Source organism: Bombina bombina, chromosome 6, assembly GCF_027579735.1.
Source record: "Bombina bombina isolate aBomBom1 chromosome 6, aBomBom1.pri, whole genome shotgun sequence".
NCBI classification, from domain to species: domain Eukaryota; kingdom Metazoa; phylum Chordata; class Amphibia; order Anura; family Bombinatoridae; genus Bombina; species Bombina bombina.
The window spans coordinates 132,070,044-132,095,829 of record NC_069504.1 but is presented as its reverse complement, the minus strand read 5'-3'; the positions used below and the strand labels follow the sequence as shown (position 1 = coordinate 132,095,829).

The following is a 25,786-nucleotide window of genomic DNA, read 5'->3' as shown; positions in this document are numbered from 1 at the left end:
ACTATTGTCTCCACATTATTTAAGTCTCATTATTTATTGCTTCTGGTTGCTAGAAGCTTGTTCACTGGCATTTTTTCCCATTCCTGAAACTGTCATTTAAGGAATTTGATCAATTTTGCTTTATATGTTGTTTTTTCTATTACATATTGCAAGATGTCCCACGTTGAAACTGAGTCAGAAGATACTTCTGGAAAATCGCTGCCTGGTGCTGGAGCTACCAAAGCTAAGTGTATCTGCTGTAAACTTATGGTATCTGTTCCTCCAGCTGTTGTTTGTACTGTTTGTCATGACAAACTTGTTAATGCAGATAATATTTCCTTTAGTACTGTTACATTACCTGTTGCTGTTCCGTCAACATCTAATACTCAGTGTTCCTGATAACATAAGAGATTTTGTTTCTAAATCCATTAAGAAGGCTATGTCTGTTATTCCTCCTTCTAGTAAACGTAAAAAGTCTTTTAAAACTTCTCATTTTTCAGATGAATTTTTAAATGAACATCATCTTTCTGATTCTGATAATGGTTTTTCTGGTTCAGAGGATTCTGTCTCAGAGGTTGATGCTGATAAATCTTCATATTTATTTAAAATGGAATTTATTCGTTCTTTACTTAAAGAAGTCCTAATTGCATTAGAAATTGAGGATTCTGGTCCTCTTGATACTAATTCTAAACGTTTAGATAAGGTTTTTAAATTCTACCATTTTGATGTGTTTTCTTCTTCTGAAGCTGTCTTTGGTAGAAAAGTACTTCAGGCAGCTGTTTCAGTTTGAATCTTCTGCTTATATTTTCAGTTTTTTTCTTTATAAGATTTAAACTTTATTTTTGGGTGTGGATTTTTTTCAGCGGAATTGGCTGTCTTTATTTTATCCCTCCCTCTCTAGTGACTCTTGCGTGGAAGATCCACATCTTGGGTAGTCATTATCCCATACATCACTAGCTCATGGACTCTTGCTAATTACATGAAAGAAAACATAATTTATGTAAGAACTTACCTGATAAATTCATTTCTTTCATATTAGCAAGAGCCCATGAGGCCCACCCTTTATTTGTGGTGGTTATGATTTTTTTGTATAAAGCACAATTATTCCAATTCCTTATATTTATGCTTCACACTTTTTTCTTATCACCCCACTTCTTGGCTATTCGTTAAACTGATTTGTGGGTGTGAGAGGTGTATGTATTTATAGGCATTTTGAGGTTTGGGAAACTTTGCCCCTCCAGGTAGGAATGTATATCCCATACGTCACTAGCTCATGGACTCTTGCTAATATGAAAGAAATGAATTTATCAGGTAAGTTCTTACATAAATTATGTTATTTTAAAGAATAGCCCCTGGGATTTAAAAATGTGCCGGCTCCTACGCTTTACATTCCTGATTTATAAATAAAGATACCAAGAGAAAATTGATAATAGGAGTACATTAGAAAGTTGCTTAAAGGGACAGCCAACACCAGAATTGTTGTTGTTTAACCCTTTGAGTGCTAAGCACTTTCCCATCTCGGTGCTAAGTTTTTTTATTTTTTGGAACAATTTTTTTGTAACTTTTTTTTTTTTATTTTTTTCAGACCCCCCAAGACTTACACTGTTGGAAAGGTTAGGTGATTACCTTTCCAATGGTGGGTCTTGGGGGTCTGTGGCGGCTTAGATGCCTGAGATACAGGCTTCTAAGCAGCATGCCCCCTGCTCCTATACTTAACATTAATTATAAACAAAGTTGCGCTGTGACGTCATCACGTTATTGCGCATGGCGTCACCATGCAAAACGGGAAGCCCCTGTCACTCTATAGGCACGATCGCCGGGGTAGTAGCGGGTGGGAGCCCCCAGATCTCCCTCAAGGTAGGAAAGTGCTAGTGACGGCTCTGAGCCGGTATTAGCACCAGAAGGGGAATCTCTGTGACGGCTCAGAGCCGTCATTAGCACTCAAAGGGTTAAAAAGAAAGATAATCCCTTTATTACCCATTCCCCAGTTTTGCATAACCAACACGGTTATAATAATACACGTTTTACCTCTGTAATTAGCTTGTATCTAAGATTCTGCTGACTGTCCCCTTATTTCAGTTCTTTTGACAGATTTGCATTTTAGCAAATCAGTGCTCACTCCTAGGTCACTTTACGTGCATGAGCTCAATGTTATCTATATCAAACACATATATCAAACACATATATCAAACACATGAACTAATGCCCAGTCTTCAAGGTCTAAGAAATTAGCATATGAACCTCCTAGGTTTACCTTTCAACTAAGAATACCAAAAGAACAAAGCAAAATTGGTGATAAAAGTAAATTGGGAAGCTGATTAAAATTGCATGCTCTATTTAAATCATGAAAGGTTTTTTTGGACTTGACTGTCCCTTTAAAATTGCATGCTGTATCTGAATCATTAAAGTGAATGTAAATTTTCACTAATGAAAGCCCTGTTTTTAAAAATACTATTAAAAACAGGGGCACTTTCGTTCATAGCAGCCGTTTTTTTAAAAATACTTACCTTTTTATTCATTTCAAGCTTGGAACACCGGAGCAGCGATTCCTCCACCTCCAGGTCCTCTCTTCTTACGTCAAAAATGACAAATCCGGCTTTCTCTAATAAAGGCTTCCCTCCCCAGAGCAAACATTGCCTGAGGCCACGGCGTGATTGGAGGAAGCCGGATTCGTCATTTCTGACAAAAGAAGAGACAACCTGGGAGCGGAGGAATCCCTGCTCCGGTGTTCCAAGCTTGAAAGGAATAAAAGGAAAGTATTTAAAAAAACGGCTGCTATGTAAACGTTCATGAATGAAAGTGCCCCTCTTTTTAATAGTATTTTTATAAACAGGGCTTTCATTAGTGAAAATTTACATTCACTTTATAGAACAAATTTGGGTTTAGTATCCTTTTTAAGGATTTTGTATCCAGTAAAGAATTGTATTTAAAAACTAGAAGGTAACATTTTGTTGTTATTTTTATGCCATAAACAAGCAGGAATGAAACATTTAAAAATATAGATTTAAATGTATTTTAAACTTTTTTTTTAAATTTCTAATTTTACAGAGGGTTATTTGTCTTATTAAACAAACAAAACAAAAATGCAATAAAATTGTTACCAATTCAGCACAAAAACTTAGGTCAGTTACCTTTACCTAGAGCAGAGCTTTCCAAACTTTTCATGTTGGTGACACTTTTTAGCCCTACATCATTTTGCGACATAGTAATTCAGTTGTACCAGCAAACAGGAGGTTAAACAAACTTGTTTTAAGAGATACGGACACATACATAAATGATATAATAACAACAAAATGTATTTACAAGTAACAGTAAGTATGTGCAAGAATGAAAAAAAAATGTTTAATAACTACTTACAATTTTAATGGGATGTATGAGGTTGATGGGATGAACAGTTTCTGAATATTTGGTGGAATATTAGATAAAGACACTCGCATTTCATCATCAAGCATTTTTAAGCCTCCACTTCCTATCCATATATCAAAAGCAGGAGCAGCAATGTACTACTGGGAGCTAGCTGCTGACTGGTAGCTGCACATGCATGCCTTTTGTCATTGGCTCACCCAGTATGTTCAGCTAGCTCGTAGTAGTGCATTACTGCCTACAACAAAGGATACCAAAGAGAATGAAGCAAAATTAATAACAGAAGTAAATTTGAAAGTTGCTTTAAAATTATATATTGACTCATGAAAGAAAAATATTGGGGTTTATGTCCCTTTAAAATGAAACACAGCTTTAAATTAACCATCATCTTCAAATAAGCTTAAACTGCCTTAAACTGTTAAATGTGGTATCCCCTGTTAGACAGAAGATTTGTTTCCTGCTAGCAGTTGTGATTTATAGACGTCAGTTGTATGTGTTAAAGAAGAAGCAATGTCTCCCACTCCAGTGAGGGTCAGATGCACCACATTATTTAAAGGGACAATTAAACCATTTTTTCTTATGTTCTGTCCTGTGGCTGCCCATATTTCCCTCTCCCCAAGAGGTGCAAGCAAACAAGTCTCCCCAAAACTCAAAAAACCAGAATAGCAATTGAATGAATCCCTTCACGAGATTAAAAAAACTTTGTGATAGGAAGAACATTGAAGGGCGACAGTTCCTTAATAAAGTATTTATGATTATCCAATAATCCCATACCAATAGATTTAAACATTGTGTACTGTTCTCTAAAGTAAAGCATAATCATAAGACAAAGGAATGGAAATGAAATTGACAACAGAATTCTTTAAGTCTGACTCTGAGAAACTTTCTTAGAATTTTAAATTCAATTTCAAGCCTTAATAGGAACCAAACAGCTCCCAGTGCTCTCACATAACTAGTGGCATGTTTATGATTGTGCAAGCGGACATGATCCGATTATGGTGGATCATGTCCACTGCACATCGATAAATGCCAACAGCATACGCTCTCTGCATTTATCATTGCACCAGCAGTTCTTGTGAACTGCTGGTGCAATGCCGCCCCCTGCAGATTCACAGCCAATCGGCTGCTAGCAGGGGGTGTCAATCAGCCTGATCGTATTTGATCAGGTTGATTTCTGTCCGCCGCCTCAGAGCAGGCGGACAGGTTATGGAGCAGCGGTCCGTGTGGAGCTTGATAAATATGCCCCATAGAGTAAAAATGCCACTCACAATCTTAGACCTGCTGCGCTTAAACCTTGGAAAGGTGGACCGCTGTGGAGTCTGCAAAAAAAACCCCACACTTTGACTTCTGACTTCAGTTCAGCGTTTAAGCTGCCGCCCTCAGAGCTCTGTGAGTCCAACTGACTACTGCCCACGCTGCAAACACACTGCTGTCCCACTCACTGACTACACGTGCAGTCACAAGCCGATTGAGGAGATTATACGTGCAGTCAGGAACCAATGTGACACCAAAGCCGCCAATGGGAATAGTTTCAGTTCCGGCTGAGCTGCGCCAATAGGTTAAGATGATCTGTGACCCACCAGGTATCAATCACGTGTCAACCACGTGATATGCGTAGCAGGCAGGCGGAAAGTCGTAAACCAAAAAACATTTAAAAAAAACTTAAAACAAGTTTGTGCTGAAGCAGTGACACAACTACACACTAATGTGTTGCGGCACACATTTTGGAAAGCACTCTCCTAGAGGAACATGTGTTCCCCTCTTTCATATGAGGGCTGATATATTTGGAGTATGGTTTCTTTGCTGTGATCACTGTGGTCGCCCGATTCCTACCTGATCTCTTTTGCTTATGAAAACTAGGGACATAAAGTGTGCAAATAATGGTTGCATGGATTATAACAATAATTAGTTAATATGGTCTAAAGTCACTTTAACATTGCTATAATCACTGTGATCACCTGATTGCTGGAGAGAAATACAGCCCCTCATTCTAAAGAGGATCTTCCTCCCTTTTAAACAGGGTCCAATGTTTTATGAAATCTTGTGGGGTAAGTAAAGCCCGGTACAATAAAGTTCTTTGGTGTCCGGTGATGCAGATGATCACCTGTATCTGAAGGGATGTGTGAATTCATTCAATGTTTGTTTTTTTTTTTCTCCTTTTACAAAACAGGGTCCTTGTACAGGGGGCAGTTCTACTGAGGCATACATGGTGCCTCAGTGGAACTGCCCCCTCCTCAGTAATTCCGTGTTACCTAGTGTTGTAATTCTCTTTATTCTAATCGTCTGTGTCTTAGAAAGGGACAAAGAGTTATTTGAAAGAACTGATGCCCCTCAATGGAACAGATAAAGAAGTGAGGAGCTACTCCATTTACTACATGCATAACAAGCAGAAAGCAGAGCACATATCTCAACCATTGTTCTCACCGTGGAGGTTACCATAATGACGATAGAAATATCTTATTTACAGACAAGAGGTGTAATCTGATACTCATTAGAAGGGTACAGTCAGTGTAAAGGTACTGTAGGGCTGCACAGTGACCCCCCCATACTTTTATATTGTCACCCGTTGGTTATCATTATCTGTTATTTGTAGAGCTCCAACACCAACAGATTCTGCAGCGCTTAGATAGTTTTAAGGCTATGTTTTGTTTCAGTACCTAAACTCATGCTAAAGATAATATAGATTAGTTTGATTGATAAACCTAATGTGAATGTAGACGGCTTTGAATGCATCAATCAAATGCTTATGTGCTTTTGTAATGCAGGATATTAAACAGTAAATTAATTATATATGTATATATATATATATATATATATATGTGTGTGTGTGTACAAACGTAATCAAAACAAACTGTGTGTGTGTATATATATATATATATATATATATATATATATACACACAGGTGGCCCTCGGTTTACAACGGTTCAATTTGCACCGTTTCAGAATAACAGCTTTTTTTTCCAGTCATGTGACTGCTATTGAAATTCATAGAGGAGCAGTGCATTGATTAAAATAGCCAGTAGGTGGAGCTGTCCGCTTGTGTTGCAGCAAAGCCAAGCAAGCTGAAATGAATCGGTTTCACCAGACCTGAGCCATCAAGCAGATTTCAAAGGAAAAGATCTTCCTGTCTATAAGTCAGTCCAGCTTGGAATGCATAGAAAGAACTGTTTGCAGAAAAATGCAAGTGAAGTCTGTGTTGTGTGATTATTTAATTAGGTTTATAATGCTGTTTAGCATATGTTTTTGTTCATTTAACTTAGTTTAATTTTATATATTTATTGTGTGTGTGCGTGAAATATAGCAATGTTAAATTTGTTAATATGGTCTAAAGTCCCTTAAATATTGTTATATTGCACACAGCATGCACACTTTATCTTTCCCTAATTGCCCCTAATCAAGAGCGATTAGTGAAGGGAAACCTCACTTTATAGAAGTCCAGGATGTTGGAAAGCCAACATTTTCTGAGTAAAAAGGAAATGGAAACAAAATATATAATAAAAGTATATTGCATTTTATTCCTACACGTAACTATTTTTTTTATTGCAATTTCAGTCTTTAATAATTTTAACACGGTCAGTAGGCTGATCTATTACAGTTTTGGAAGAGATTCTGTTTCAGATACACATTATTATTATTATTTATTTGTAGGAAGCCGCCATGTGTTTTTTTGCTCTGGGTACATGAGTAGGAGTACACTGACACTGCTTCATGACCAAAAGGAATACAGATACACAAAATAAACAGGAAAAGCGAGGTTCTGCTGAGAAGAGCTTACAGTCTACATGATATGCTTTAGGCTCCTGTTCTAAATGTTCAGTAGAACCAATGTAACCACCTCCAACACCTACTGTAGGTGATCATTTCTCATTAGCAAGACACAGATGTATTGCACTATTTATGCAGTAGTTTTGTGCCGCTTCCCGTTTTGTTTGTCAGCCGTTCCAGCCTTTCCTGATTACCCTTTGTCTCTATTCCAGCATAACAAACTTCTCATTCAGACCTCTATAATTAGTGTTGGATGAAAAGGCTGCTTTATTGCGCACTTTCTTTTCCTGCGCTGTGGTTCTTCCTGTAAACAGTCAGAAAAGTGTTTAGCTCATTAATAGCTAAGCTGTGCCTGTGTTGTCTGCACTGCAGGGATTGATGGGAGGAGCTTAAAGGGACATTAAAAACCTCTTCCTTTAGTGCAAAAATTGTGCTTTTTTCCCACCCTCGCTTGTTTTTACAAGATCTGTAATGTTATTTTAACATGTATCCAGGTCTGGACCATTCCTGGCGCTCTCCTGCATCTCTTGCAGTATTACTTATGAGTTCGTATAGCTCTAGGAGAATACCAGTTTAGTTTACCTATACTAATCCATTCATTGTTAAATATTATTATTATCAGGTATTTGTAGAGCGCCAACAGATTCCGCAGCGCTATAAGAAAGAACTTTACTGTGCTGAGCATAGCTTTACCCTTAGAAACCTTTTTTTATTATCCTTTCCTGTTCCTGAAAGGTTGTTTCAGGTCATCCCTGTACAGAATTGTAAGGCTAGTAGAGATGCAAATTGCGAGATTTGTACTTGTCTTTAAAAGTAAAACAATAAATAAATGCGTAAACTACCTCTCAAGTCTATAATATTTTCCCCATTGCCTGTATATCCAATCTAATGCTACTTCAGAGGAGTTTTTTTAATGAATAGGAAATTTAAAAGGACAGGAAACGCCAACAATTTCATTCATGATTCGGATAGAACATGCAATTTTCTCCCACTAGTGTAGGATGTGTGCATATTGTTTTTCGGCAAGGTATACCAAAAGAAAAAAGCACATTTAACCCCTTAATGACCGAGGACGTGCAGGGTACGTCCTCAAAAAAAAGGCAGTTAATGCCTGAGAACGTACCCTGCACGTCCTCGGTGTGGAAAGCAGCTGGAAGCGATCCTGCTCGCTTCCAGCTGCTTTCCGGTTATTGCAGTGATGCCTCGATAAGGAGGCATCCTGCAATAACCATACATGGCCATCCGATGCAGAGAGAGCCACTCTGTGGCCCTCTCTGCACCGGACATCGATGGCCGGTATCGTTGGTGGGTGGGAGCCGACTTGGGAGGCGGGTGGGCGGCCATCGGTGTGCCGTGTGACGTCGGGGGGGGGCGGGATCGGGGGCGGCACCATCGGGGGCGCGCACGGACGCGCGCGCGTGCACGGAGGGTGGCGGGCGGGCGCGTGCACGGGGCGGGAGCGGGTGGGAACCGCTACACTACAGAAATTCAATTAACAGTAAAAAGTTAAAAGGGCGATAATCAAATACAAAAAAACCCACAAAAAGAGATCGTGGAGGGGTGGGGGGTTGCCAGTACCCAAGATGGCGCCCATTAAGTTAGAGTGGGAGGGTTATAGAGCTGTTTGGGGGGGATCAGTGAGGTTGGGGGCTAAGGGGGATAGTACACAGCAGCATATGTAAATATGCTTTTAAAAAAAAAAACACCAAAAAAACAAATATAGCTTTTATTTTAGTACTGGCAGACTTTCTGCCAGTACTTAAGATGGCGGGGACAATTGTGGGGTGGGGGAGGGAAGAGAGCTGTTTGGGAGGGATCAGGGGGTCTGATGTTTACTGTGGGAGGCTGAGCTCTACACTAAATCTAATATTAACCCTGCAAGCTCCCTACAAGCTACCTAATTAACCCCTTCACTGCTAGCCATAATACACGTGTGATGCGCAGCGGCATTTAGCGGCCTTCAAAATACCAAAAAGCAACGCCAAAGCCATATATGTCTGCTATTTCTGAACAAAGGGGATCCCAGAGAAGCATTTACAACCATTTGTGCCATAACTGCACAATCTGTTTGTAAATGATTTCATTGAGAAACCTAAAATTGTGAAAAATTTAACGTTTTTTTTTAATTTGATCGCATTTGGCGGTGAAATGGTGGCATGAAATATACCAAAATGGGCCTAGATCAATACTTGGGGTTGTCTACTACACTACACTAAAGCTAAAATTACCCCAAAAAACTCCCTACATGCTCCCTAATTAACCCCTTCACTGCTGGGCATAATACACGTGTGTTGCGCAGTGGCATTTAGTGGCATTCTAATTACCAAAAAGCAACACCAAAGCCATATAAGTATGCTATTTCTGAACAAAGGAGATCCCAGAGAAGAATTTACAACCATTTGTGACATAATTGCACAAGCTGTTTGTAAATAATTTCAGTGAGAAACCTAAAGTTTGTGAAAAAATTTGTGAAAAAGTGAACATTTTTTTTATTTGATCGCATTTGGCGGTGAAATGGTGGCATGAAATATACCAAAATGGGCTTAGATCAATACTTTGGGTTGTCTACTAAAAAAAAATATATACATGTCAATGGATATTCAGAGATTCCTGAAAGATATCAGTGTTCTAATGTAACTAGCGCTAATTTTGAAAAAAAATGGTTTGGAAATAGCAATGTGCTACTTGTATTTATGGCCCTATAACTTGCAAAAAAAGCAAAGAACGTGTAAACATTGGGTATTTCTAAAATCAGGACAATATTTAGAAACTATTTAGCATGGGTGTTTTTTGGTGGTTGTAGATATGTAACAGATTTTGGGGGTCAAAGTTAGAAAAATTGGGTTTTTTTTCAATTTTTCCTCATATTTTATAAAAAATTTTATAGTAAATTATAAGATATGATGAAAATAATGGTATCTTTAGAAAGTCCATTTAATGGCGAGAAAAACGGTATATAATATGTGTGGGTACAGTAAATGAGTAAGATGAAAATTACAGCTAAACACAAACACCGCAAAAATGGAAAAATAGCCTTGGTCCCAAACGGACAGAAAATGGAAAAGTGCTGTGGTCATTAAGGGGTTAAAAATAGAAGTGATTTTAAAAGTGTCTTTCATACTCTATCTTAATCATGCAAGTTTAATTTTGACTGTCCTATCCCTTTAAGCACTACTTTTTAAGATATTTGAAAGGGACAAAGAGTTGGTTTGTACTCCCACCAGAGAATGCTGCTGTAAGGCTGCTGCACTGATTAACCATTCACCATAGAATGTTGCAGTGTCAGGGCGAGGCCTACTGGGGACAGTATAAAAATACAATTTTCATGGGTAAATTACAAGAAATCCAGGCAAAATCATCATTAATAAAAGTGTGTCACAAAGGTTTTTTTTTTAACTACACAAAATTAATTTATGGTGAATCCAGTTTTGAGTTTATATTTCTTTAATAATAGGCAGTCAGTTAGCCTGAGGCTGTCAGAATTTACATAAACCATCTCTGGTGTAAAGTGTTTAAAGGGACATTGAAGTCCAAATTAACCTTATGATTTAAATAGAGCGTACAATAAAAAAAAACTAATTTACTTTTGTTATTAAATGTATATCTTTCTCTTGGCATCCTTTATTGAAACTTAGCTCCTTTTTACATGAGAGCATACTGAGGTAGGCGCATGAGTGTGCACGTGACTTAAGCACTATAATTGTTTCAAACACTAAACACTGCTGCCATCAATCTCCTGTAGAAAAAAAAAGGGGGACAAACTGATGGTGACAAATAATTCTATATCTCATGGTGTTTACTGTCCTTTGTAAGTGGTCCCATATTTTCTGTAATTGGGGGAGAGCCTTGGATGTGTGTATAAAGGTGCATTGAGGGCAGGCTTTAGCTATATTCGCAGTCTTGTGGTAGGTGCGCTGTATATTAGTATAAAAAATGGATGTCTAATGAAAGAAAAGAAATTTTTTTTTTTATTATAAACATTTGTGTTTTTCTAAAACTTGATGTTTACCTTTCATTAATCTAAAAGTGATAATCTAATGGAAAAACAAATGTTTTTCTTTAGATCATTTTATTTTTAAACACATTTCCTTCTTTTACTATGTGTTTAACTTCTTCAGTGTTAAATATGTAGTTGCACTCCTGGTACACTTCCATTCTGCATCATATAAGGATACGGACAGTGATTGAAGCTTTTGATTGGCTCACCAGTTTTATCCTGCTCTGGAGGGACTCGGCTCCACACGCAACTGACGACTGTTTAACCTATTTGCTGGGGTTTAACACACAATAAAATAATTTAAGAATAAAATTCTCCCATAAAATAAATATTTTATTTTTATGCCAGAATGTCCCTTTAAAGGAAGCACATTTTTATGCTTGAAAGAGCTACATTTTTATTATCGTTATTTTTTTTACCATGCATTTTAAAGTGTCAGTTTACTCGTTTTTATATTTTTGCTTTCTGTGAAGTGGAGGCAAACCTCATAAGTAATGACATTAAAAAAAAAAAAAAAGCCGATATGTTTATTACCATGCTATTTAAAGGGTCATGAACCCTAATTTTTATCTCATGATCCAGATAGAGAATACAATTTTTTAAAAGTTTCCAATTTACTTCTATTATCAAATTTGCTTCATTTTCATTTTATTCTTTGTTGAAGCGATATCTAGACAATAGGGTGCACATGTTTGGAGAACTTCATGACAGGAAATAGTGCTGCCATCTAGTGCTCTTGCTAATGTATAGCATTGTTTCAAAACTGCTGCCATATAGTGCTGCAGACACGTGCACACTCATGAGCTTACGTTACTGCTTTTCAACAAAGGATAGCACAAAAATGAATAAAATTTGATCATAGAAGTAAATTGGAAAGTTGTTTAAAATTGTATGCATTATTATTATTATTATTATCGGTTATTTGTAGAGCGCCGACAGATTCCGCAGCGCTATTAACAAAGACGGAGTACAACAAAACAATTATAGGGATCAAATGGGTAGAGGGCCCTGCCAAGAGTTGCACTGTTGTAGTCCGCTCTTAAGAAGGTGATCTACAAACAGCTGGACTCTTAGGCTTACACGCTAAGGGGGTTTAAGGGGATAGCAATGGAGGAGAGGAACTGGTATAAAGAAAGGTTAGCGTAGGTTGTATGCATCCCTGAACAGGAGAGTCTTTAGGGAGCACATGAAGCTTTTAAAACTAGAAGAGAGTCTTGTGGAGCGAGGCAGAGAGTTCCACAAGATGGCAGCCAGTCTGGAGAATTATTATTATTCTTTATTTATAAAGCGCCAACAGATTCCGCAGCGCTGTCCATGGGTACAAAGATAAAAGTACAGTACAATACAATATAGAAGACACCAAAGTTTAACAAAACAAATACAGGGGGAATTGAGGGCCCTGTTCCCGTGCAAACTTACAATCTAGATGGTAGGAGGGTTAGAAACAGGAGGTGGGGACTGCAAAGGTGAGAATGATGTTAGTGTGGAGTAAGATGGGGCAGCAGTTAGGCAGGTAGAATTCATTTGTTACTGATTTAGAGATAGGCTTCCATGAACAGAAAGGTCTTTAGGGAGCATTTAAAGGAGGAAAGGTTAGGGAAAAGTCTAACAGCTCTTGGAAGTGCATTCCAGATGGTTGGTGCCGCACAAGAGAAGTCCTGTAGCCTGGCATGGGAGGAGGTGATGGTAGAAGATGCAAGGAGCAGGTCATTGTTGGATCTTAGGGGGCGGGCTGGAGAATATTTCTTGATGAGTGAGGACAGGTAGGGAGTGGGGCTACGTTGGTAAGGGCTTTGTAGGTCAGGATGAGAATTTTGAATTTAATTCTGCTGTGGATGGGTAGCCAGTGAAGGGACTCGCAGAGAGGTGCAGCAGATACAGAGCGTCGGGAGAGGTGGATTAGCCTAGCAGAGGCATTTAGGATGGATTGAAGAGGGGAGAGGCGGGAGAGAGGGAGGCCAGTTAGTAGGTTATTACAGTAGTCAAGTCGGGAGATTACCAGGGAGTAGATTAGCTGTTTAGTAGTTTCAGCACTCAGAAATGGACGGATTTTGGAGATATTGCATAGATGGTTGCGACAGGAGGAAGAGAGCAATTGGATGTGGGGTATGAAGGACAGATTGGAGTCAAGTGTAACTCCTAGGACGCGGACTTGGGGTGATGGGAAGATAGTGGTATCACCAACAGTGATTGAAAAGTTAGGAACCGGGGTAGAATTAGAGGGGGGGATTAGAAGGAGCTCAGTCTTGGACATGTTGATTTTTAGGTGGTGAGAGGCCATCCAAGATGAAATGCCAGATAAGCAGACACTGATGTGAGCAAGGACAGAAGGAGAGAGTGAAGGGGTGGATAGGTAGATCTGGGTATCATCAGCATAGAGGTGGTAGTTGAAGCCATAGCTACTGATAAGTTTTCCCAGTGAGGATGTATAAATAGAGAAGAGTAGGGGACCCAGAACAGAGCCTTGAGGTACTCCGACAGAGGCAATGGAGAGGAGTCGCCACCAGCAAAGGAGACAGAAAAGGACCTATTAGAGAGATAAGAGTGGATCCTGGAGAAGTTCTGTAAACGGGAGTGTGATGAGGTGACAAGAGAGGAGGAGAGTAGGAGGTCATGAGCAGAGCAAAGGGGACGGGAGGGAGAGTATCTGGAGACAAGGTCTGAGATATAGGGGGGAGCAGTGCAGTTGAGGGCCTTGTATGTCAGAATGAGAATTTTGCGTTTGATCCTAGAGGCAAGAGGAAGCCAGTGAAGGGATTGGCAGAGAGGTGCAGCAGATGAAGAGCGTCTGGCAGAGGCATTCATTATGGATTGTAAAGGAGCTAGGCGGTAGGTGGGGAGGACAGAGTTGCAGTAATCGAGGCGGAAAAGAATAAGAGAGTGGATTCAAATCTTAGTTGTGTCTTGTGTAAGAAAGTGTCTAATTTTAGAGATGGTTTTTAAGGTGGAAGCGGCAGGCTTTAGCCAATCTGAATCATTAACTTTTTTTTTAGGGTTATATATCCCTTTAAACAACTTTAGGATTTCATCTGATTTAAATTGTTATATACATGTATTCTTGCAAATCCTGTGTGAACCACCGTCATTAAAGGGACATGAAAGAGTAAAACCTGCTTCAACACTTTTACACTACTGGGAACTATCTGAACACATCTTGTGAACCAATGGGAAGAGACATATGTTGGTTGCCACCAGTCACCAGCTAGTTCCAAGTAGTGCATTGTTTCCTGTGAGCCTACCTAGGTATGCTTTTCAACAAGTGATTCCATGGGAATAAAACTAATTTGATTATAGAAGTGAATTGTAAGCTTTTATAAATAGCACGATATATTTGAACCATTAAAGTTTAATTTTGACTTTCATGCCCCTTTAAAAACAAACGAGAAAAGGTTTTTTTTTCTTTTCTAATAATAATCCTGTACATGCTTTGACAGCTGTTTTTTTGTTTTCCAGGTGCTCATGCTGTCCCAGTGTCTGAGATTGTTTCAGTGGAGGAAGCAGAGATTAATGAGAAGAATGACCCCAGTATAAAATGGCAGCACATGTGCAAACCTCATGCATTTACAGGTATCCTGCAATTGCTTTATCATAAATAGTTTTTGCACGTGTCATTTTGTTTGTGTAGCTAAAAACGTAGATATTTTTGTTTCAAGTGTGTGTGTATGTATTTCCGAGAATCGCCGTCACCGACAGCAATCGCCTATTCTTGAAGCCGGATTTCTTCTTGTGAAAGTGAAACACACTATGATCTGTGCAAATTCAGACAGCAAATTTCAAAAAGAGAATATTTAACAATTTTCCAAATCACTTGTTCATTCTTTTAAGGTATATGTCACAAAATAATTGTAGTCGATTCCTGGAGTTCTTTGTATTAGAGAGAGACATTACCAAGCTTTTCTGACAAAGAAGCAAAGTTAAGAAAATAAGTAATATTATTCTTAAAGAATACATAGACTTGTTTCCAATAAATTTGTCCTTGAAAATTGTCATTTTTTCCTAGCTATGAAAATGTATAAGAATATGTTAAGTTTAGAAAATGTAAGTGAAAGTTAAAGGGAAAAAATCTCAAATAATTTTTATTGTGTGTATGAAAAAGCAGAAATTAGATATGTTACTTTTCTTTCAAAGAATGGTGAGAATCTACAAAATCATCACATGTATTAAAGGGACAGTCTAGTCAAAATTAAACTTTCATGAGTAAGATAGGGCATGCAATTTTAGACAACTTTCCAATTTAGTTTTAGCAATACATTTGCTTTATTCACTTGGCATTCTTTGTTGAAAGCTAAACCTAGACAGGCTCATATGCTAATTTCTAAGCCCTTGAAAGCTGCCTCTTATCTCAGTGCATTTGGACAGCACTAGTTCATGTGTGCCATATAGATAACAATATGCTCACGGCTGGGGATTTACCTATGAGTCAGCACTGATTGGCTAAAATGCAAGTTTGTCAAAAGAATTGAAATAAGGGGGCAGTCTGCAGTGGCTTTAGATGCAAGGTAATCATAGAGATAAAAAGTATTATTTATGTAATCGTGTTGGTTATGCCAAACTGGAGAATGGGTAATAAAGAGATTATCTATCTTTTTAAACAATAAAAATTCTGGAGTAGACTGTCCCTTTAATATCAATTATCTTTCTCCCAGGATAAGGCAAAACCACCGCTACATTCTAAATATTTGCTCCATCTAATATTCCCATGACTTCCCTCAGCCACTCAGCTTCATTTTTGCCTCCCTAGGAGAAGGTTAAAATTAAGTGTTCTGATCTTCTTGTCCTTGGTGCCTTTCCTTGCTATTTTTAATGGTGGATAGGGAATGCATATCACACGTGATGATCTTGTGGACACTCATATAGATACTAAATGGAAATGTATGGTTGTGTATAACTGATCTCTTGTGACATTCCTCAATGGCTGATAATGATAACTCGGTTGATTGACAGATACACACCTCCACAAGAATGAAAATAAAAAGTTGTTTTATTTAGGAATCCCATAATATTTAATAGGCAAACCTGTAATACTAAACGTTACTAGATTTAACAAACACAAAATGACTGTCTTTTATTTGTACATTTAAACAATTCTGTCCTTTAACATTAGAAGATATAGAATGGGTCATTATTCTAATTACAAAAAGAAAGCAATGGCTTCTTTTTAGTTTGAATAATTTAAAAAAAAATTAAGGGAAATAAATTTTTTAAAATTAAACTGTTATGATTCAGATATAATCTTACTGAGTTAGGCTCACATGTCTTAAGCATTATATGTATAACATTGTTATAAACATTAGCCCTAATTAAATAAGCTATGATTGGACAACGTTCCAATTCAGGAAACCTGTCCACCTACTCTTAAGGGCAGTGAGGCAGCACTTGCTGCCTGGATTTATCATTGAACATTTAAAGCTTTTGCCCCCCCTGGATATGCTCAATCAATTGCATGAGAGCATGGCTTGTCAATCACCCTACACCAATCAGGCCAGGATAATTTAAGTCTACAACTAAATAAAAGAAAACAGACTAACTTGTTTACTTGCCCGAGCCTACACCACAGTTGGAAAGTTGTTTTTAATTTAAATGTGGTATCTGAATCATTAAAGTTAAAATTTTACCTTCCATGTCCTCTTAATCTCACAGTACACACAAATAGATAACAAATCTGTTATATCATTTGAAGCTGGTACAACTACAAATAAACTCTATATACATCATTGGTTTATTTGTAGGTACAGTGATGCTTTAATTATGATATAACCTTTATTTTGGTCAGCCTGTGATATGACACTGTACTTCGAATTCTGTCAAATGGTTTGAAATGTCAGCACATTTAGATTTCTTTATGATTGGCAGATGCTGTGTAATATTTTATATAGCTCTAGTTGGCTTCTGAAGTTGTTTTGTTTCTTTTTTTTTAGTGCATTACATGCAAAGAGCGAAGAACCACCGCTGGCGGTGCAAGTCAGTGACGTTTTGGTGCAGTGACGAAGTTCTCTGCTGTTACTGGTTACAAGCACTAACTGATCTACTAGATCAGCAAAGTAAGTACATAAACAGCAGCTAAGTGCGGGGAGGGCAATGCATAATATCAATGAAAACATGATCACAAAATATGTACTAAATGCATCAATGACAGGATCTAAGTCTTTGGAGCTGTCCTGTGTGCATTTCTTGTTCTAGCTTACTATGTGAAAAAAGTCAAGTCCTGCTCTAGAGCTATAAGCATTGCCGAATATGGCTGGTAAGCCAATCAGGAGAGACAGTTGCACATTACTGCCAATCACTGGCTGTGTCCTGCTTGTGGCTTGGGAACATGACTTTACCTATGTGTTTAACCTTAGGCTAGTAATGATGCTCTAATTACCTTGAATATGTATTTTTGCTTTAGAGTTTTCCTGTAAGTTTTTATTGTGTTTTGGTGAACAAACCTAGATAATAATTTTCTTGCAGTTAGTAGGACATAGCTACAGTCTTTCAGTTTATGCTGAAATTATAAGTAAGGAATTGCAGGGGTATTTTCTAATAACATATAAGGTGTGCTTGCTCCTGCCAAAAGCTAGAAATCTCAAACCATGTGCTTCAGTGCACGCCTGGTGCTCTAGAATCTAACAAAGGCAGAGAGAGTATTAGAGGTCCTCTGAAAGATGCAAAAGAGAAAAAGATCAGCTCATAGTGCAGAAAATGCCAATCAGTCTGGGAGACCCACCACTCCAAATGATGTACTCGCAAGTGGCTAGAAGGTGCAAAATTCTAGCCAATATTAAGCTAAAATGAGCTAATATTAAAAATGTTTCTTTTATTTGTACATATTATCATTAAATAGATTTATGTTAAATCATGTATTTAATTTTTGCTTTGTAAAGCAGAACATGATATAATATTAGAAAATATTACTGCCCCCACCCAGCTACTTAATAATGCCACCCGGCTGTCAATTTTCTGTGGAGAACTAGGATTACTGTTTAATAAAAAATACCAAGAGTAAGCAAGTTTGATAAAAGAAGTAAGTTTGAAAAGCGGTTTAAAATGTTATGCTCAATCCAATACATAAGTTTTTAGTTTTGACTTTACTGTCCCTTTAATTAAAGGGATATTAAACCCCATTTCTTCTGTTATGTGTGATCAGTCCACGGGTCATCATTACTTCTGGGATATAACTCCTCCCCAACAGGAAATGCAAGAGGATTCACCCAGCAGAGCTGCATATAGCTCCTCCCCTCTACGTCACTCCCAGTCATTCTCTTGCACCCAACGACTAGATAGGATGTGTGAGAGGACTATGGTGATTATACTTAGTTTTTATAACTTCAATCAAAAGTTTGTTATTTTACAATAGCACCGGAGCGTGTTGTTGCCTCTCTGGCAGAGTTTGAAGAAGAATCTACCAGAGTTTTTACTATGATTTTAACCGGAGTAGTTAAGATCATATTGCTGTTTCTCGGCCATCTGAGGGAGGTAAAAGCTTCAGATCAGGGGACAGCGGGCAGATGAATCTGCATTGAGGTATGTAGCAGTTTTTATTTTCTGAATGGAATTGATGAGAAAATCCTGCCATACCGTTATAATGACATGTATGTATACTCTACACTTCAGTATTCTGGGGATGGTATTTCACCGGAATTACTCTGTTAAAAGTACACTAAACCTTTTAATAGGTATTTATCATGTTAAACGTTTTTGCTGGAATGTAGAATCGTTTGCATTTCTGAGGTACTGAGTGAATAAATATTTGGGCATTATTTTTCCACTTGGCAGTTACTTGTTTTAATTGTGACAGTTTCGTTTCTCTCTCACTGCTGTGTGTGAGGGGGAGGGGCCGTTTTTGGCGCTCTTTTGCTACGCATCAAAAATTTCCAGTCAGTTACTCTTGTATTTCCTGCATGATCCGGTTCATCTCTAACAGAACTCAGGGGTCTTCAAACTTCTTTGGAGGGAGGTAGATTCTCTCAGCAGAGCTGTGAGACTTATATATTGACTGTGATTAAAAAACGTTGCTCTGTAATTTTTATTTTCAAATTTAATTATTGTTAATTTACTAATGGGAACAAACCTTTGCTAAAAGTTGTGTTGTTTTTAAGGATTGAGACTATAACTGTTTTTCAGTTCATTATTTCAACTGTCATTTAATCGTTTAGTGCTTCTTGGAGGCACAGTACGTTTTTGTTAAATAAGATTGTAACCAAGTTGCAAGTTTATTGCTAGTGTGTTAAACATGTCTGACTCAGAGGAAGATACCTGTGTCATTTGTTCCAATGCCAAGGTGGAGCCCAATAGAAATTTATGTACTAACTGTATTGATGCTACTTTAAATAAAAGCCAATCTGTACAATTTGAACAAATTTCACCAAACAGCGAGGGGAGAGTTATGCCGACTAACTCGCCTCACGTGGCAGTACCTGCATCTCCCGCCCGGGAGGTGCGTGATATTATGGCGCCTAGTACATCTGGGCGGCCATTACAGATAACATTACAAGATATGGCTACTGTTATGACTGAAGTTTTGGCTAAATTACCAGAACTAAGAGGCAAGCGTGATCACTCTGGGGTGAGAACAGAGTGCGCTGATAATACTAGGGCCATGTCTGATACTGCGTCACAGCTTGCAGAGCATGAGGACGGAGAGCTTCATTCTGTGGGTGACGGTTCTGATCCAAACAGATTGGATTCAGATATTTCAAATTTTAAATTTAAATTGGAAAACCTCTGTGTATTACTAGGGGAGGTTTTAGCGGCTCTTAATGATTGTAACACTGTTGCAATACCAGAGAAATTGTGTAGGTTGGATAAATACTTTGCGGTACCGGCGAGTACTGACGTTTTTCCTATACCTAAGAGACTAACTGAAATTGTTACTAAGGAGTGGGATAGACCCGGTGTGCCGTTCTCACCCCCTCCAATATTTAGAAAGATGTTTCCAATAGACGCCACCACACGGGACTTATGGCAAACGGTCCCTAAGGTGGAGGGAGCAGTTTCTACTTTAGCTAAGCGTACCACTATCCCGGTGGAGGATAGCTGTGCTTTTTCAGATCCAATGGATAAAAAATTAGAGGGTTACCTTAAGAAAATGTTTGTTCAACAAGGTTTTATATTGCAACCCCTTGCATGCATCGCGCCGATTACGGCTGCGGCAGCATTTTGGATTGAGTCTCTGGAAGAGAACCTTAGTTCATCTACGCTGGACGACATTACGGACAGGCTTAGAGTCCTTAAACTAGCTAATTCATTCATTTCGGAGGCCGTAGTACATTTAACCAAACTTACGGCTAAGAACTCAGGATTCGCCATTCAGGCACGTAGAGCGCTGTGGCTAAAATCCTGGTCAGCTGATGTAACTTCTAAGTCCAAATTACTTAATATTCCTTTCAAGGGGCAAACTTTATTTGGGCCCGGTTTGAAAGAAATTATCGCTGACATTACAGGAGGTAAGGGCCACGCCCTGCCTCAAGACAAAGCCAAAGCTAAGGCTAGACAGTCTAATTTTCGTCCCTTTCGGAATTTCAAAACAGGAGCAGCATCAACTTCCACTGCACCAAAACAGGAAGGAGCTGTTGCTCGTTACAGACAAGGCTGGAAACCTAACCAGTCCTGGAACAAGGGCAAGCAGGCCAGGAAACCTGCTGCTGCCCCAAAGACAGCATGAACCGAGGGCCCCCGATCCGGGACCGGGTCTAGTGGGGGGCAGACTCTCTCTCTTCGCCCAGGCTTGGGCAAGAGATGTTCAGGATCCCTGGGCGCTAGAGATCATATCTCAGGGATACCTTCTAGACTTCAAATTCTCTCCCCCAAGAGGGAGATTTCATCTGTCAAGGTTGTCAACAAACCAGATAAAGAAAGAAGCGTTTCTACGCTGTGTACAAGATCTGTTATTAATGGGAGTGATCCATCCGGTTCCGCGGTCGGAACAAGGACAAGGGTTTTACTCAAACCTGTTTGTGGTTCCCAAAAAAGAGGGAACTTTCAGGCCAATCTTGGATTTAAAGATCCTAAACAAATTCCTAAGAGTTCCATCGTTCAAAATGGAAACTATTCGGACAATCTTACCCATGATCCAAAAGGGTCAGTACATGACCACAGTGGATTTAAAGGATGCTTACCTTCACATACCGATTCACAAAGATCATTACCGGTATCTAAGGTTTGCCTTCTTAGACAGGCATTACCAGTTTGTAGCTCTTCCATTCGGATTGGCTACGGCTCCAAGAATCTTCACAAAGGTTCTGGGTGCCCTTCTGGCGGTACTAAGACCGCGAGGAATTTCGGTAGCTCCGTACCTAGACGACATTCTGATACAAGCTTCAAGCTTTCAAACTGCCAAGTCTCATACAGAGTTAGTTCTGGCATTTCTAAGGTCGCATGGATGGAAAGTGAACGAAAAGAAGAGTTCTCTTTTTCCTCTCACAAGAGTTCCATTCTTGGGGACTCTTATAGATTCTGTAGAAATGAAGATTTATCTGACAGAAGACAGATTAACAAAGCTTCTAAATGCATGCCGTGTCCTTCATTCCATTCAACTCCCGTCAGTAGCTCAATGCATGGAGGTGATCGGCTTAATGGTAGCAGCAATGGACATAGTTCCCTTTGCACGTCTACATCTCAGACCGCTGCAATTGTGCATGCTGAGTCAGTGGAATGGGGATTACTCAGACTTGTCCCCTACTCTGAATCTGGATCAAGAGACCAGAAACTCTCTTCTATGGTGGCTTTCTCGGCCACATCTGTCCAGGGGGATGCCATTCAGCAGGCCGGACTGGACAATTGTAACAACAGACGCCAGCCTACTAGGTTGGGGCGCTGTCTGGAATTCTCTGAAGGCTCAGGGACAATGGAATCAGGAGGAAAGTCTCCTGCCAATAAACATTCTGGAATTGAGAGCAGTTCTCCATGCCCTTCTGGCTTGGCCCCAGTTAAAGACTCGGGGGTTCATCAGGTTTCAGTCGGACAACATCACGACGGTAGCTTACATCAACCATCAAGGAGGGACAAGAAGCTCCCTAGCAATGATGGAAGTATCAAAGATAATTCGCTGGGCAGAGTCTCACTCTTGCCACCTGTCAGCAATCCACATCCCGGGAGTGGAGAACTGGGAGGCGGATTTCTTGAGTCGCCAGACTTTTCATCCGGGGGAGTGGGAACTTCATCCGGAGGTCTTTGCCCAAATACTTCGACGTTGGGGCAAACCAGAGATAGATCTCATGGCGTCTCGCCAGAACGCCAAACTTCCTCACTACGGGTCCAGATCCAGGGATCCGGGAGCGGTTCTGATAGATGCTTTGACAGCACCTTGGAACTTCGGGATGGCTTATGTGTTTCCACCCTTCCCGCTGCTTCCTCGATTGATTGCCAAAATCAAACAGGAGAGAGCATCAGTGATTCTAATAGCGCCTGCATGGCCACGCAGGACTTGGTATGCAGATCTAGTGGACATGTCATCCTGTCCACCTTGGTCTCTACCTCTAAGACAGGACCTTCTGATACAGGGTCCATTCAAACATCAAAATCTAACTTCTCTGAAGCTGACTGCTTGGAAATTGAACGCTTGATTTTATCAAAACGTGGTTTTTCTGAGTCGGTTATTGATACCCTGATACAGGCTAGGAAGCCTGTTACCAGAAGGATTTACCATAAGATATGGCGTAAATACCTATACTGGTGCGAATCCAAAGGTTACTCCTGGAGATAAAGGATAATGTCCTTTCTACAAGAAGGTTTAGAAAAGGGTTTATCGGCTAGCTCATTAAAGGGACAGATCTCAGCTCTGTCCATCTTGTTACACAGGCGTCTGTCAGAAAATCCAGACGTCCAGGCCTTTTGTCAGGCTTTAGCTAGGATCAAGCCTGTGTTTAAAGCTGTTGCTCCGCCATGGAGTTTAAACTTAGTTCTTAACGTTTTACAGGGTGTTCCGTTTGAACCCCTTCATTCCATTGATATAAAATTGTTATCTTGGAAAGTTCTGTTTTTAATGGCTATTTCCTCGGCTCGAAGAGTCTCTGAGTTATCAGCCTTACATTGTGATTCTCCTTATCTGATCTTTCACTCAGACAAGGTAGTTCTGCGTACTAAACCTGGGTTCTTACCTAAGGTAGTCACTAACAGGAATATCAATCAAGAGATTGTTGTTCCATCCTTGTGTCCAAATCCTTCTTCAAAGAAGGAACGTCTTCTACACAATCTGGATGTAGTTCGTGCCCTCAAGTTCTACTTGCAGGCAACTAAAGATTTTCGCCAAACTTCTTCCCTGTTTGTCGTTTATTCTGGACAGAGGAGAGGTCAAAAAGCTTCTGCTACCTCTCTCTCTTTTTGGCTTCGTAGCATAATACGTTTAGCCTATGAGACTGCTGGACAGCAGCCTCCTGAAAGAATTACAGCTCATTCCACTAGAGCTGTAGCTTCCACTTGGGCCTTTAAGAATGAGGCCTCTGTTGAACAGATTTGCAAGGCTGCAACTTGGTCTTCGCTTCATACTTTTTCCAAATTTTCCAAATTTGACACTTTTGCTTCTTCGGAGGCTATTTTTGGGAGAAAGGTTCTTCAGGCAGTGGTTCCTTCTGTATAATGAGCCTGCCTATCCCTCCCGTCATCCGTGTACTTTTGCTTTGGTATTGGTATCCCAGAAGTAATGATGACCCGTGGACTGATCACACATAACAGAAGAAAACATAATTTATGCTTACCTGATAAATTCCTTTCTTCTGTTGTGTGATCAGTCCACGGCCCGCCCTGTTTTAAGGCAGGTAAATATCTTTTAAATTATACTCCAGTCACCACTTCACCCTTGGTTTCTCCTTTCTCGTTGATTCTTGGTCGAATGACTGGGAGTGACGTAGAGGGGAGGAGCTATATGCAGCTCTGCTGGGTGAATCCTCTTGCATTTCCTGTTGGGGAGGAGTTATATCCCAGAAGTAATGATGACCCGTGGACTGATCACACAACAGAAGAAAGGAATTTATCAGGTAAGCATAAATTATGTTATTTTCTCTTTCATGATTCAGATAGAGCATGCCATTTTAAGCAACTTTCTAATTTACTCCTATTATCAATTTTTCTTTGTTCTCTTGGTATCTTTTTATTTGAAAAAGTAGATAGGCTTAGGAGCCGGACCGTTTTTGGTTCAGAACCCTGGGTAGAGCTTACTGATTGGGCCTGCTCCTAAGCTTACATTCTTGCTTTTCAAATAAATATTCCAAGAGAATGAAAAAAAAATGATAATAGGAGTAAATTAGAAAGTTGCTTAAAATTGCATGCTCTACCTCAATCATTAAAGACAAAAATTGGTTTCATATCCCTTTAAGCCTTAATTATTACCTCTGATAACTAACATATCTGTCTGAATGTCTTTGAGCTAGGTGGAAAAAACAATCACGTTTTTTCAATTGTAATGTTTACTGTTCAAAATTTGCTTTGGTTTTATTGCAGTAGCTATAAAAATCTAAATACGTTCCAGTAATCAGACATAGTTTACTAGTTCAGGTGTGAAGTACTGGATCCAGGTAATATTGCAACATGCTTATCGCTTGTCAAGCACATCTCAGGCTTGTAAATACCTTAAGATGTCTTAAACTAACCAAAGTATATCCTGCATTAAGGCGGTATACATAACGTGCAAAAGAGCACTACAGCTGGGGGGATATCACAGATATGGAGTAGAACGTATCCTTCAAAACGTTGACAAATATTTTTACAAAAAGCAGACTACAATGAGAAAACATCTATATCTTGATACAGTGTTCTTGTCAGTGTGGTAATAGGTGGCGTTTCCGTTTATTTAACCAATATAAAAAGAATAATTTTTTTTGAGAACCAGCTGAAGAAACTTATGACGTTTCTTGCGTTTAATGTGCCGGTATTTTGTGTGGATACTAATGAGTCACTTCCTGTCTATCTTAACGTTAAGGTATTAATCAAATTATTTTTCTGTCAAAGATACCAACTGTTCACAGGCACAAACAGAAATTACATTTAGATTTTTCCAAGTCTGTGGCTTTTTGTTACATGCATGAAGCTTAAAGGGACACTAAACCCATTTACTCCTATTATCAATTTTTCTTCATTCTCTTGCTATCTTTATTTAAAAAGCAGGAATGTGATGCTTAGAAGCCGGCCCATTTTTGTTTGAGATCCTGGGTTATGCTTGCTTATTGGTGGGTAAATGTAAGCCTCCAATAAGCAAACACTATCCATGGTGCTCAACCTAAAATGGGCTGGCTGCTAAGATTTACATTCCTGCTTTTTAAATAACGATAGCAAGAGAATGAAGAAAAATTGATATTAGGAGTAAATTAGAAAGTTGATTAAAATGTCATGCTCTATCTGAATCATGAAAGAAAAAAATGGGTTCAGTGTCCCTTTAAAGAAATCAGCAGTACTGACCATTTGTTTGCAAAAGCTTCATTCAAGGATTTTGATTCTTTTTTTTAACTAAGATACTGTATATCTCTGGGTGGATTCTAATACTAGAGTACATTTTCCTTTTCCCAGCTATATTTAGCTATAGCTCATGATATACAGATTTACAATATTGACACCATGTTCTATATTTGCTGTACTCTGAGCAGTGTTACTAGAGGTGAATATAGCTCACAGGTTGTGTTACAGAAATACATTTATTATGATCTATGTACTTTGACCTATAGTTGACAATGTTTACTTTTGTTTTTTTTTTAATTTTATTTATTTCCTTC

General features: G+C 39.0%; 1 protein-coding gene across 2 annotated transcripts in view; it reads left to right on the top strand.

Moving 5' to 3' along the window:
• Nucleotides 1-25,786, top strand: part of CERK (ceramide kinase) — a 349,026-nt gene that overhangs the window by 117,600 nt on the left and 205,640 nt on the right. For both annotated transcript variants that reach the window (XM_053716616.1, XM_053716615.1), the window contains 2 exons: nucleotides 14,559-14,672; nucleotides 17,024-17,146. In XM_053716616.1, coding sequence (XP_053572591.1) covers nucleotides 14,559-14,672; nucleotides 17,024-17,146 — 237 coding nt within the window. The remainder of the gene's footprint in view (nucleotides 1-14,558; nucleotides 14,673-17,023; nucleotides 17,147-25,786) is intronic.